Source organism: Amphibalanus amphitrite, unplaced genomic scaffold (assembly GCF_019059575.1).
Source record: "Amphibalanus amphitrite isolate SeventyFive unplaced genomic scaffold, NRLGWU_Aamphi_draft 000822F_arrow, whole genome shotgun sequence".
NCBI lineage: Eukaryota > Metazoa > Arthropoda > Thecostraca > Balanomorpha > Balanidae > Amphibalanus > Amphibalanus amphitrite.
In genome coordinates, this window is record NW_024882316.1 from 163412 (window position 1) to 178679 (window position 15268).

Below are 15268 nucleotides of genomic sequence, written 5' to 3' on the forward strand. Positions count from 1 at the left end.
CTCTCTATCGTGAACTTTAGGGCTGGGTGAAAGTCGTTGAGGAATCGGAAGTATTCGTCTAGTTTGTCCGGTCCGTGTGTCCAAATACCGAGAATGTCGTCGATATATCTCATGTACGTCATAGGCTGATACTTTGAATTTGGAGAGGTGAGTATCATCGATTCTACTGCGTCCATGAACATAATGGCTAGCGGTGGGGCGATCCTGGATCCCATCGCCACTCCCTCTGTCTGTTTGAAGTATTTTTGACCAAATCGAATGTAGTTGTTGCTGAGACAATGTCTAAGGAGGGAGTCGATGTCCTTTACAGTGAGTCCACAAGTGTCAATATCGTCCAAGTGTCTGTTCATAAGATTCTGTTCATAAGATTCTAATAAAGTCATTCAGATTCGAGCATGTTGCATCAGGGTTTAGAGGCTGGGACGCACCAGCATCAGGCTGTTTAGGTAGGCGTTGGGAATATATATTCCCGACCGGGGCTGGGAAAATGCGTTTTATTCACCGAGGTTTTTGTGCGGAGGACCGAGTGCCGGTAGGCACGCTGAATCAGACGCGTCTTGGATCCCAGCTGGAACAATATCAAATGTTTCATTGTGGCACGTTAAGATGCTTCACGCATTTAAATTGTTCGTTTTTTGCGTGCATTATGTAGAAATAATTATTATTCCGACCATGTTCTGCAGCAATAAATACATAATTGGCATTGGAACGATAACCTTGTTTAGTTGAATTACGTTGACAGCAAAAGTATGTAAACACGCAGTCACTTACTTTTGCTGTTGCTGTTAGTGAACACACAATCCGTAAATATCTTCTTTGAAATTGGTTCTTCCGCTCAGAATATTCAGTAAAACTTTGTCTGGGAAAATCAAAAAGCCCTAGGGCCGAATCGTTTCCCAAATACCTTCAACATTAGCCGAGGCGGGCCGAAGCCATTTCCCAAATGCACGTGCTAATGTTAAAGAGATATCTCGGCATGTGGTAAAATCTACAAGCATGAGCGACTCTGATGGCTGAACTTTTATAATAATTAGAGATGCTTTATGCCTTGCATCATGAGATCCTGGATGGCTGTTAACGAGTTATAATTTTAATCATGACCAGTCAGAATTGTGCTCAGTCCCCGTTCATTCCATTACATGTTTTTGCCGCAAAATGAACGCCAGCTCCCAGTTCCCACGATATCCTTGATGCCTGACACAGCCCTTGAGAGCAATCGACCAGTATATTTACTGATCTTTGGCAGCACCGTCGCCCTCCAACCCACCACACTATCCTGTCTGTGCCCCTCTGTATCTCACCTCCGTCACAGGCGACCCGAACCTGGCCGGGTACTCCATGAGGTAGCGTTTCTTGGGCGGCCGCGGCGTCATGGTGGCCGGCGACTGGGTGGCGAGGGGACCCTGACGACTGTCGAGCGCCGCGCCCAGCCGGCCCATCGGCCTACCTGGGTACGAGGAGAAATACAGGGGTCAGTACACAGCGGCGTACATGACGCATATACTATACAGAGGTGAATATGGCGGTCACAAGGAGAGATCCGGAGTACAGGAGAAGTAGGTACAGTCTGTCTTAAAAGTACCGCGCAAAGTGACGGTGGATCCATCGAGCCTGACTGAGCAAGGGCCTGCTAAATTTGGGTCACCGAAGCAATTGACATCCTTGTCCATTCCCTAGGTCAATTGGTCGGTGACTTTAAGATTAAAACAGGCCCTTTCTCGGTCAGGGTTGATGCATGGATCCACCGCCACTTTGCGCGGTACTTTTAAGACAGACTGTACAGGAGACAGTACACTGCGAGGTGAGGACCGGAAGTTAGTAATAGAGGGCTACCACCGAGTGTACTTACAGATGGCGGGGGAGTCAGTACCAAGCGTGGTACAGAACGGGGCACCAGCAACTAAGAGCTTATCCAACATTACACCAACGTGCGCTAAACGTAAAAGCAAGCAGCACACCTGAACCCATGACGCACGAAGGCCAGAGCAGTGACCCAAGCGCAACGAGTACAGACAAGTGAGCCCACCACAACAAATGGGAATACACAGCAGTGCAGCACACTTGTGCCGTTCAGGGGAAGGAATTGTGGCAACGAGTCGGGCCTAGCCCACGGCACATTTGCATACAGTAACACGAGGTACGGGCGTTAGTACAGTGACCAATATGTGAGAGAGAAGGGTGTGCCTCACGAAACAGGCAAGGGTGCATTATACTGTAAGGAGGTTTCGACAAAATGAAGATGTCCATGCATGCACGAGAAAGGACAAGGGAGAGCAATGGGTACAACAGATAAAGCATAGATGAAGAGAGAATAGGCGCAGCAGAAGGAGAAAAAATAATGAGAGGCGTGAAGGGAGAGAGCAAGACAAGAGACGGAGAGGGACACAACACACCATCCGCCAGTACAGTGCACCAGCACCGACCCCGCTCCCCTCCACACCATATCTACGGCCACCCCAGCTGATAGAGACGCCAGTTCATTGACACCCAGCCCTCTAACCCCTGAGCCACCCCCGAGTCCGCGCACTCGCCCGGTCCGCTCACCCACTCTCAGATAACGCGCTCACTGACAAACACTCAGCGCCACTCCGCGCAAACGCCCGCTTCCGACCGCATGCCGAAACGGCGGACAATTCCGCGAACGGGCTTTAAAAATATGTCAAGGCCACCCCATTGAGTCTTTAAACCGGCCGGCCGTGTCCCTCTGCGGCGCGGCGCAAACAGCTGGTGGTGCCCTCCCCTGCGACCGCAGTCCGGGCCATTAGCATGGCCCTCCACCGCTGCCGGCGTCCCTTCCGATCCGCCCCACCCCTCGGACCGGCGGCGGCGGCGGGGGAGAGTGGTATGCCGCGGGCGGCGGCGGACGGCGGGCCTCCCGGCCGGGTTCAGCGCTCTCCCTCCCTCCCCGTCCTCCCCGTCCGCCGACTGACCGGTGACGGGCCGCGCTCGCCGGTCGGCCCGGCCGGCCCGCTGCGCTCCGTCCGGGGGTGGCTGACCGGCCGGTGTCGCTCCTCAGGACCGTCCGCGGGCCGCGGAGGGCGCCTCCTCCCGGCGTCGGGCTGCGCTGAAACCACACAGAGGGAGAGGGTCACAACGGCCGCCTGCGTCACTGCGAGACAGCCATGACGCTCCCACGGCGTGGGGTCTCCGGCCTGGCACCGACACCAGGCGGGCTCTCGGTCCCTGACATCAGCCCCTGAGTTCTGGGTCCCGCAACGGATGGGCCCTGGGTCCCCGATTCGGCACCGTGGTGGCCCTGGGGTCTCCATCTGTGACCGAGTGTGCCCTGGGTCTCCGGGCCGTGACCACATCTCCTAGCAATGCACCACTCCTGGATACCAACAAATCAACCCACCCAACAGACGCACGGGGTGATATGGTGCACCGAGAAAAGAGCCTCAACAGGATGCTGAATGAGAAGTGTGTGAACTGGGAGGGCTGCTCGACCAAGTCCGGGACGACGGCTGCCGTAGCGACACGCTACTGGGAACGGCCGCCGGGCCTCATCAGGCACCCGGCGGTATAACGAGGGCAGTGGGTGGCTGCCCGGCGGGCTTCTGCATATCATTGGCAACAGGCGTTCAATCCGAGTTTACCTCGACTTCTCGTAGCGGTAAATATGCGCAAACTGTGAGCGATTCACGTGGTGTTGCCACGGGCTGAATCTATAGGCTAGAAACTTATCCTTGGAGCTGAAAAATAATAAAATAAGATAAATATAATAAAGATAAAGCTCAGTGCTATTATCTCATACAGATGAAGTTAGAATAGAAGGGGTAGTTTCGCCAATCTTAGATCAGTGAGCAGCAGAGCCCTTTGCTGAGTTGTTTTATTTTGTTCATAAGTTCAACAAATCATAGCAAATGCCACTGTGTGTCGGTTTATGCAATACGACATAGCAGGTGGTGTCTGTTACTGAGAGAAGCACCAAGGAACCCTCGGGGGAGAGGGTCAACCGTGAGAGAGCGGAGTGGCGATGAAGAGGTCGGGAAATGGGGTGTGGAGCAGCCAGCCAGCTGGAGAGGACAGGGAAAATATACACAGAGAGGACTACAGACGGCACAGAGCAGAGAGGCTGACGTGACGCACAAACAACACGGATCCAAGAGTGGTGGTTCCACGGCGGAACTCCAGACACGCCGGATACGAACGCGGCGCGGACAGGACACCGGCGGGATCCGGACGAAGGGGGCGGGGCCTCCGGCCTGATGACGTCACGGGGCACGGGATCCGGCCGACGGAGGCCAAACATCCGTCGCCGGCGGGCGGGCGGCTGGTGGGAGCCGGTCCGCGGTCGGCGGGGGCTCGACCGGGGACCAAGCTGTGGAGCCGCACCGGCTACACACAGCTACACAGAGCAGGCCGGGCGGCAGAGGAAGTTTCAGTTGCCCAACAGCACGACAGATGGCAGCACGGGCGGTGCTGTAGAATTGACTCAGAACTTTGCGGGCGCTCGCCGCGATCCAATAGCCGAGGATGAGGTCTGAATTAAGTGGAAAGTTGTTTGGGAAGTCATCCGAAAAAGTATGATTGAGGGGAAGGAATTCATTATGGCGAAGCTAGGCTCGGCTGTGAAAAAGTCTGGGCATTTCGGAGCCGGCTGAGTCGTGTTAGGAGTTAGGTGGGCACTGGAGGGAAGGTCAGAGTTGGGGCACTAGTCTTTAGTTCTGATGCTGGGCCGTGGGTGGCCCGTCATATACCTAAAGCAAATTATTTATCTGCCCTCTCCGTTCAAGTCCATTGGGATTCCTTCCCTTCCCCGTGCCTCTTCCATCCTTCGCACCTAGGTGCAGCCCGCCCGGTTTTACCGTTCAATACATCCCATCCCCTGTTGCTCTGTACCCGCTCACCACACATCCGCTCCATCAAATTCCTGCAACCTGCCCCCTGGCCCCTCCCCCCCCCCCCCTATAGCATCCCCTAACTGTAATGACGTCATCATTCGTCGCGCGTCCGACGCGAGCACGATCGTTGCCGTTCCAGCAAGCCGCTCTGTTTTGCATTGAATCTAACGGCCACAAAAACACATTGCGAAACTCTCCGCCGACGTGTGCCACAGCGATGACGTCACAGATGACGTCACTGTGCGTGGGATGGAAGGACGTGCGCGGTGGCACGTCCGAGTCTGAATGGTGGAATGCGAGCCAGCAATAGCGGCGAGGGGGATTGAATATGGGAGGGGGCCCGGCCGGGGAGAGGAAATTCACTGGTCTTAACCCTCGCCCGCACATGCCATTTTCCCATCCTAGAACGAAATGGCGCGGGGGGGGTTGCCACCCCCCGCGCCATTTCGTTCCTGTTGGAGATAGAGCTTAGCGGTAAAGACCAAAAAGATTCTTTGGGAAGAGACGAATCCAATGATATCCAGTTTTACCTTCTCAGGTCAGTCATTGACCTTCCAGGTCAGGTCAAACTAAAAAATGTTGCTGCTTTGGGTCACCGTTGAATATCAAGTGCGCTACTTATCAAATACCGACGACGATGCTGTTTTCTGGTGCTAAGCCAGCTAGAACCTCCTTGTCTTACTACCCGACCAGATTTTTGCTGCTGAGGTCATTCCAGGTCAAGTTAGGTCAAGGTCAATTATATGTGTTTGTATGTCTGTGTGTGTCTGTGTGTATAGGTACTGATGTGTGCACCGATTGTTTTTGGGTCCATATTACATGAGATCATGATCTGAGAAGCTTTTACCAAAAATGCAGTCAAAAAACTTCACAAAAAGTAAATTCAGCTTGCCTAAAACGCAATTATCTTAGATGACCTAGGTTGACCTTGACCCTGACCTTGACCCCTGTACATCGTCGAACAACATGTTCCATGATAGGTGGGAGGTAAGACTGGCAAAAAAGGCCGAAATCAGGGTGTCAAAAGCTCACAAGGCCCATGGCAAACGCAAGATGTTGAGAATTGGCCATTTGGGTCATGACATGACCTGAAAAACAAGGTCATATCTCCGAAACAAAAAATCACAGAAACTTGAAATTTTCAGTGGACATCAAGAAAGGATAGAGGAGCAGCTATACGAAAAATCAGCCTTCTAGCTCTAAAAATCTTGAGTGCAGAGCAGAAAGACTACCTGTGCGGGCGCGCAGTTCAATGTTGGTGGTATTTTGATAACAGGACTACTTTAGAGTGTTGATAGGAGAGGTGCAAAACTGACCCAGTTGACATTGTGTATCATGTCGCCGGTCATAGTCAGCGACAGCACAAAACGTAATGTCAGCAGTGACCTGGGAATCACTGATAATCCTCCTCAGGTCATGTCTGCATCCATGAGTGCAAATGAAGAACGCTACAGTCCATAAAGAACATAATTAAAATAAATGTCTACACCGCACGGGCTCACGACACCATTTGATGTAATGGCGACTGCATGTAGGTATTTAACGACTAACGTATAACTTGACGGGAGAATACCGACTAGATAAAGCTGTCACGGTGTGCGGTAAGATACTTACCGACTGGTTTTGTCTCCGCCCAGACGGTCAGACGCCCTCAGAGACCGGTATCTTGACGACCCTGTCAAACAGAAACAAAACGAAAATCAGAACTCAGTCGCTAAAACTAGACAGAACACTAAGCGCATACCTACTCAGACGCAACGGTACGCATTTGATAAATTTACAACGCACGTTATCTGCGTAGGCATTGGTAGATACAACACGTTTGTGAGAGCCCTGACCTATCAGGCTTATCACAGCACAAAGACGGCTGATTTCCGCTTGATTGTTGCAGTACAACTGCACCACCGACTATCTTCCTGCAACTCAAGGGTTCACACAGTTCGCACGAGTTTACTTTCCACATGTCGTCCGGTAAAGGGGAAACATGAGTAATGAGTATTGACTGAGCAGTGAGCAACAAACAAGTTGAGAAAATGTGGTAAAATAGTCACCGTTCACACATCGATCGGCGAACTTTCGTGAGAGCTTTAAGGTTACCAACGTACGCTACGAAGGGCAGTGGCGGATCCAGGGGAGGGGGGGGGGGGCAAAATGGGCATTTGCCCCCCCCCCAAACGGCATAATTTTAACATTACGCCTATGGACGATGCATGGAAAGAATCGATAAATTGTTATGGTTTGCCCCCCCCCCCCCAAACCTCTGAGCTGGATCCGCCTCTGACGAAGAGAGTACGAAGGTTACCTACGCTGCAACATTCGTACTATCGAGTTCGTACTGTCGAGCATGGGGTAGGTTTTACTGCATATAGCTTTATCTAAGTATGCCATATCATGGAGCTCCTCAAACTGATCTGTATCCGTCGCGGGGGGGGGGGGCTATAAGTACTTAAACAACAAACAGTAGCAATTACGTACACCAGCAAACCACGTCCCTCGTCCGGATAATAAAACAATTAGCATTGTTTGTTGGGCACTCTATAGCGGACCGAACGGCTGTATACCGGGGCTGACGCCACAAGTCTGACAAGGCGGTAGCGCGCTCCTTACCCTAAGGCCTAACTTATGAAATAATAAAGTTCTGCGACTCACAAAGGTGTCGGAAATCGACCCAACGGCAAACAATCGAGCTGTTACGGTGACGCACAGCCGAGACAGCTGTAAAGGCTCGTTATTAACGTGTCATAACTACCCACTAGGATAGCCCGTAACAGTTAAAGCGGGTCTCAGGTACCACCTCATGGTATATAATTAATCGAATAGAAACCCCTGTAAGTGATCCCACCATTCCGGTGGGTAAGGTCAGGCGGCCGACAGGACAGGGTGAACCAGTGACATTAACTTCCGATAGGTATCAGTGGCAGCAGCTATACCAATAGACTGATGAAAGGCACGTTGGAAAGAGATGGGTAGGGAGAGCCTTGAGGTAGGGCCAGTAGCCACTTCGAGAGATTAGTTGAGTTGAGCTCAGTAGAACTTTTGGCAATCAAGTGAGAAGCTTATATTCATGTATAAGGTCTCCCACATCATAACCCAACGTATACCACTGAAGACTATCGACAGTAATATCTAGGTCTAGGTAGATGATCTATGGAATGGATGCACATTGCACATTGCACAGCTGCATGGTGCAGAGAGCACACCACAAGGCTGAAGGCACCGAGTCCATTCGTCAGTCACAGGTCGCGGAGGAGGCGGACCCTTTGCTCCCCGTCTGTCATTGCTGAAGGATGACGTCAATGGCCCGTTTATTTGACGTCACTGGCCCGTTTAGATTGAGACGCCTTCGTACTCTGTGTACTCGCCTCTCAAATCACCGCCGGTCAATAAGGCGGTGTTGAACGGAGCGGGAAAGGACAGACGGAGCGCGAATCACCTGGCGAGACATCCAATTACTGAGAGGTATTCACTGGAGTGGATACTATAGGAGGCGGACGGCGAGACAGATATCACGTCACGAAAACGACTTTAACAGTCCAAACGGACTCACCTATTCGTATAAAAATAACCATCATTCACAAGGCTCGGTTTATTCTACGAGTACATTGAGCGAGTACGAGTACATGGCTGTTGCAAGGACGTTTAGAGTAAAATATCAAAATTAACTACGAATAGTCGTCTACCGTCTCTCTGTGTCCCCATCAAGCGCCTCTCTTCCACTCTCCGCCCCCTCTGCCCGCTCTGGTGCGATACCAGTGCAGTATCGAGCACAGAACCCACCACGACCGGGCCACCAGGCCGTCCCTGCCAGCACTAGTGATGCAAATATTCAACATACGAGCCCGTCCGTCTATCGACTGCAGATGAGACAAGCACAATATCAAGTTCAATGGGCTTTTGATGCAATAAATACCGCCGAGTTTCGCCAAATGGCAAGTCGAATGATGAGGAACAAGCGACTTTGGCATCACGCGAAATAGCATTGGCTGCAGTCGCTGCGGTATGGATAAGATGGAGAGGCGGACGAAGCCTTTTTTTCAGTCCATTTCTTCCGTATAAATTGACGGCGTCTACTCATAGAGGAACGTTACAAACAAAGGGTTCTCTTCGTCCTCAAAATTACAGCACATAGTCGTATGTTTTCGTGGCAGCGACATTCCACCTAAACGCCAATGGCTAATTTTGAGGACGGTCCCGCACCTCTAATGTGCACTGTATCAGTCCGGGTGGGTCGTACCGGCTGGGAGGGGAGGGGACACAGGACCAGTGGGGGGGGGGGGGGGTGGCATGCAACGTGCCCTGCGCGAGCCATCTGCGTGCTCTGCATTGTGGCAGGGAGGGGGGGGGTTGCGACAGAGCGTCGGTCGCTCTGCTGCGTGCCCGGGCCGAGCTGGGAGCGACACAGCGGTGTGGGGCCGCCCCGGCGCACATTGTGGTTCACAGACAGAGACGCGGAGGTATGCAGAAATTGGAGGTGAAAATAGATATTAATAGAGATGAAGCCAGCCGAGAGGACACATCACGCGTCGACATGGCTTGTCCGTACGATGTGCCACAACACTTTTGCTGAAAAAATGAGATAAACTCAAAACCGCCTTGCTACTGGCGGCACTGAAGCTTGTTATAGTTGACATCTGAACAAGAATCTTCAGCGCCAGATAAATAACAACAAAAAGTCCCTCAGCACGGACCTCATTCCCATAAAGCAATTCTAACTCTGCCTACGATCGGTCCCAGTCCACAAGGTGCGATACTCAGCCCGCGACCTTTGAGCGGTGAGAGGGCGACCTCTGCTGCCGCCGGTGTAGCAGCGACCCGCGACGGACGGAGGAGGCAGGCGGCAGCACAACTTATCGAGCGTCTGCTCCTGTGGCGACTGGCGAGTCGATCAGCGACCGGCGCGCACACGGGCCCGGCAGTCAGTGTCACAGGGGTGACTGTACAGGGGACCGAGCCGACAGTTTCACGGAGCACGGTTCGAGTCAGTGTGTCACAGGGGTGACTACTAACAGCTAACTTCAGGGTGAGCTGGTCCGACCATCGAGTCTAACTCCAGACGGACATCGGAGGGGGTTCAGTCATTCATAATTCAGTGCTCAGAAATGTAGGTGCCAAAGCTTTATCGTTTGGCCGAGGGCGTGAATGCATCCCATCCGGTTCCGCAATTGGCCCCTGTATCATCATCGTCAAATCATTATTACACCAGGTAACACCAACGACTGAAATGATTCAAAACAAATAACCTCGACCGCCCATTGTCCATAATACTATATAGACCAGCCCCAGTTTCAAATGACTGTCATAATGTGGTTCGACACAAGGTCGAATAGCCGATCACAAGGCCGATACCGCCCTAAACCGGGACCCTAAAATAAAACCGCAGTATTTAGTGTCGTGTTTGTGTGGATGAACACCGGACTTAGCCTTGGCGGAGTCGGCGCCTTAAAATGTGCCGCTACCATCATTTGCTCGTGAACTATGCGCAGATAGGCGAGCATGATCGCTTTCTAGCGACGACAATAAACGGTGTTGAGCGTCCTGGGGCTAACTTGGTCGCGCTGCTTTCCTACGGTGCCTCCTGTCCTCCATGACCCATGGTTCAATATCTCCCTCACTGCAAGAATGTAAACAAAAAGCTCAACTAATTTGGGAAGAATGTTTCGAGTATCTCTCAGTATCGTGTAAGCAAACACATGGAATATCCAGTGGACCAGACGCCTCCAATTAGTCCGATGTCGTGAAACATAACGAATGCAGCCGGCAATCCAACACTCGATGATCCGATGTCCTGAGAGCCAATTCACTGATAGGGTGATTGCTATAGCAGTGCATGAGTGAAATTGGCGATCGATTTGGTGGAGATGTAAACGAAAGAAATAAACTACATGGATTAGGCGCAGCAGTTCACGTCATGTCACTTTAGGACGCGGCCAATTCTCTGAGCCAGTCTCCTTTGAGAGCGTCGTAAACCGTTATTCATGAGCTTATCGAGCTAGAGAAGCACCGACCCTCAACCTTCTTCCAGGAGAGCACCCCTCTCCAGCATGTGAGACTGGTATCCCACCAGTGCTGTCAACACCTGTCCTCTTGCTCTGCATCGCCTCACGCGACACGACAATCAAATACAGCAAACAGCACTTACATCCATGAACACCTACCAGCAAACGTCGTACATCCACTCCTTACGAGCAGCGCCGACAACAACATCCCAGCGACCCCTCCCATCGCGTGAACCCAATCCTCGTCCCAGGGCGGCCTGACAGGAAGCATCACGACCTGGCCCAACGTCTCACCTCACCGACTGTCTGATTGGGCCGGTCCCGGTGGGACGGACACCGCAGTCGGACCGAACAGCTGCCGAACCCCGGCGCCCAGCTCCGCACGACCTTGCCCGCTGGGGGCGGAAGGAACGGGCCGGCGCGCACGAGCGGCCCCCGACTGCAGTGCTCATGGTCGGGCGAGGTCGCTTCTGTGAACCGCCGCGCCGGAGGAGAGGGTACGAACTGGGGTGGTCGGCTGCAGAGGAGGGTAAAAGGTGTGAGGTAGGGGGTGTGGCTGTGTGAGGCTGAAACGGACTCTTGGCTGTGTGAGGCTGAAACAGACTCTTTCCGCATTCAGGAAATCGCATGGAGAGCCTGTTCAGATGCTTCATAATTCTGCCCGCATCAATCGCATGCGGGGGTGCGTGCGATTCATGCGAGCGTGCTTCCATGTAGTTGAGAATGCTCTCGCATGCGATTTCCTGACTGCGGAAAGTCTGTTTCAGGCTTTAGGATACGCGTTGGTCGGTGTGCCAGTCCAGAGAAAGGGAAACACTATGAGGCACCATCCATAGACCTCTGGTGTACAGAGGTCTATGGACCATCGTATACGATAAGTCTGCAACGAGCCATGTGCTGTTTTACCTTACGGTGAGCTGAACTTTGCATAAACTTTTAACGGGCCCTTCCGAAACAAGCGTGGCAGGTATGCAGGTCAAAAGTATCAATCATTTCATAGCTGCATTTGCAAGCCATGAAGTGCATGAGCCAGTGCATTTGCAAGTATGTAACTACCGCTGTTGCAGGTAGTTGCTGCAGTTCTGGCAGGTAGCTTGCATGAACAAGCTCGTAAGACGGTTTGAAATGACCTGCGACGCACCAACAGTTGTCCTCGTCAATCTGTGCCTATTCGTCTCACAAAATCCGGCGAGCCCGGACCCAGGGTATGGAGAGCAAAGCCGACCAAAGTCGAATGTAAACGGCGATCGGTCAGTGATCGCTGCAGGTGCTCGGACGGAACTGGACGTGTAGATTAGCTCGACAACAAAACTAATAAATGTTTGAAGGTAACCAATCGGAATAAAGGTTCACCAACAAAGGTGCAAATGTTCACGTATTAACATATCACATATCAAGCGGATGACGAGCACAAGATTTGCCGCCTGGAACAATGAGTGCCTACCCCACCAAGCGCCGTATTCTTAGTGCCTTTCAAGAAACACAATGAACAATGAGTGTCTGATAAATGATACTGTCTGCGGGTGCGCGGCCGGCGCTCACAGCAGCTGACGAGAATACGCCGGGATGACTGTATGAGGACGGTGGAGTGTCCGATTTAGCACCAGTAGGTAGATAGTCTGTGGGGGGATCACTCGCTTTTAGGAAGCATTTATGGGCCACTTATGGATTGACAAGCCATAAAAGCGAGACGACGCACGCTGAATGCTTCGGTAAATAGTGCTTCAGTTGCAAACAGAGAGGTAAAATGAAAAATACCAAACCATGAAAGAATGTGAAGTTCTCGGGGTCGGGAAAGCGGATCGAAACAATAACCAAATAGACAAAACTTAGAAATAAGAGAAAATGCATAGAGCCACGAAGAAAAATGCACCGATGTTTGGGATTGAGCGACAATGGTGATCCATTAGGCAGAGTTCCTGAACTAAATGACCGGTAGCAGACACCAATGTTGTCTGACCGAAGCAGTGACAGTTGACACGACCTATCGACGACCCAACTCCCTCAAACACTCACCACGAGTCGCCGTCGAACGCACGTGGCTGGCGCCGGGGCAGCCGACGTAAGGCCGCTCGCGGCCAACCGGACGGGCTCGGGCGGGCCGCGCGACGCTCCTGGCACCGCGCGCCGCTACACTTCCGTTGTACTACAAGGTCACCTTGACCGAGGCAGCCGCGTAACCCCAGTGGAAGCGCCCGCGAGTATAGCGGTCCCGTGCGTACCCCGGCGCTGCGGCGGTGAGGGGTCTACAAACAGCGACTAGGGACCGGGCGGGTCAGCTGGCGGGCTGGTCGGCGTCGGCTGCTGGCTGCCGCCGGTCAGAGTCGCGTCGCGTCGGGCCGGGGGCGACGCTGCACGTGGTACGCTGGCGCATCACTCGCGGACAGAAGGCGGCAGCTCCACCGCGCGTCCCAGACGGAGAGTTGATGATACACGTTTGAAACTGATCCGCTCCGTCCGGATCAGGATAGAGACCTCCACACGGGACGCGCGACCGCGTCACCCGTCACACACTGTCACAAAACAGTCACTTCAAACGGGTCCACAGACTTGAGAAACGACCCCACTCAACAAACGGCTGTCTTCCACCGCTCGAGCCGTTATACCCGCTCCCAGGAGATCACTGTCGGGCTGTGGTGGCCCGCGCCGCACACACCCCTACCCTCGCGCGTCTGCGGCCGCCGCGGCACTGCGGGGTCGGCTCGGTTCGGCAGTCGGCTGCCAGTCGCCGACTGTCGGCGGTGCCGGTCCGCCCGGGGAGGGGACGGGGAGCGGGGAGCGGGGAGGCCCGGCGCGTACAGTCTCCGTCAGCTGGCCGCCGACCCGCCAGCTGGGACGGTTGCGTCGCGTCGCGCGGCGCAGGAGCGCGCCCAGCGGCGCCGGCTCGGGGGGCGCGCGCCGGGTCGGGTCGGCCGCGGTAAGATGGCGCCGCCGGGTCAGTCGAACGCATCGGGTCTCGGCCACTGAGGCCGATCGATGCTCGCCACCGTCGAGCGGTCGGGTCGACGGGCCGGCCGGTGCGTGTGTCTGGCGGCGAAATGTCAGCAGAGACCGCCCTGGGTGAGCCGGGCCGGCCGCGGGTCACAGACAGGGGGGAGCGGAGACGTGCTCCCACGGACCCTTCGTCGGCTCTCCGCGTGGCTGGGCACACAGTCTACGACAAAGTCGTTATACGACACGTCGCTCAGAGCTGGAAACATCACAACCAACTATGTGAAATAGACGAGAAACGAAGGAGAAACGAGATAAGAACACAACAACAAGATGACCATAAGTTTCACGCCGACTAGTAGACGTTACACTAACCAACTACCTAGCAATTCTGGCCAGAAGACCACCGTATCGGGTGATACACATCCCGCGTCTCGCAGACGGCCGCGCAGATTCCATAGTACGCCGTCGGACCGCACCTCCGTCTCAGATTCATCAGCGCTACACGCCTGACCGTGACTCAGCTAACAATGGCCCATTTTGTGCGGCCAACCGACACGTCATCAAAGTCGATACAGCCGCCGGCCGTAGCACTTTAGCAGCGGCCTTCAATTCACGACTCTGACAAAACTACGGGGCCGGCCGCTACAGGCTACAGCCACGATCGAATGGCACGCCCAAGGGGAGAGACTGGCCTCCGAAGACCACACACCCGATAGTGTCTTGATGGATGTGTCTCAGCCCGAGGGTTTATAGCGGAACACACGCATCTACGCGCGTCACGGTCCGAGCATCTCCTTTCACTGACAGCGCCAGCTACCTTGCAAAGGCCGACGATAAGGATAATAGCCGGACGATACCATCTACGAACAGGGGCTCCGCCACGGTTTTGGGATTGGGGGGGTCCGACCTAAAACACAAAACCTCGCTGGCGGATCCAGGGTGGGTATTTTGGGCGAATTCACCCTCCCCTCTCCCCTGCAGCTCCCGAAGATGATGAAAAATTGCCGCTTTTTCTAGAGCTCAAAGAAAACTTAATAATTTTATCGGGGAAATTTTGCTTTAAACCGAAAAACCAAGGTTCAATTTGCATAAAGAATCGAAAACCGAGAAGCGGAGCCCATTGACACCGACATGGCGGCCTCTCAAATCAACGTTCTTGAGGAATGGAGGCCGCTGTTGCGCGCTCCAAGGGCGGTGTTAACCATCAGGCAGCGCATTAGGCTCTCAGTGACTGGCATGGGCTTGGGAATTCAGGGACATTCATAGGCGCTCAGATATCTATATATGTAGGCTCTTAGGCCAGTGCCTGGTCCTCCAAGGCAGTAGTTAAGGGAAAGCGCAGGGCTTTAGGAGGCGTTGAAGGGATTTGAAAGCCCTGCCCTCATACATATAGCAGTATGGAGTCCTTAGAGACTGACATTCAGTCTCTGTGATCAGAGAGTGACCTAGCTTGACATGAAAATGGATATCAAAATGCTGCAATTGAATCAAAGG

The 15268-nt window shown here is 53.5% G+C and overlaps 1 protein-coding gene across 3 annotated transcripts in view; it reads right to left on the reverse strand.

The window, feature by feature from the left end:
* LOC122366662 (SH3 and multiple ankyrin repeat domains protein 1-like) overlaps positions 1–15268 on the reverse strand; it is a 40532-nt gene that overhangs the window by 13233 nt on the left and 12031 nt on the right. For 2 of the 3 annotated variants that reach the window (XM_043339157.1, XM_043339158.1), the window contains 3 exons: positions 6459–6519; positions 2931–3064; positions 1302–1447 (listed from right to left, as the gene is read on the reverse strand). In XM_043339157.1, coding sequence (XP_043195092.1) covers positions 1302–1439 — 138 coding nt within the window. In that variant the 5' untranslated portion in view covers positions 1440–1447; positions 2931–3064; positions 6459–6519. Of the gene's footprint in view, positions 1–1301; positions 1448–2930; positions 3065–6458; positions 6520–12856; positions 13578–15268 lie in introns of those variants that run through there. The other variant, XM_043339159.1, reaches the window with a different exon arrangement.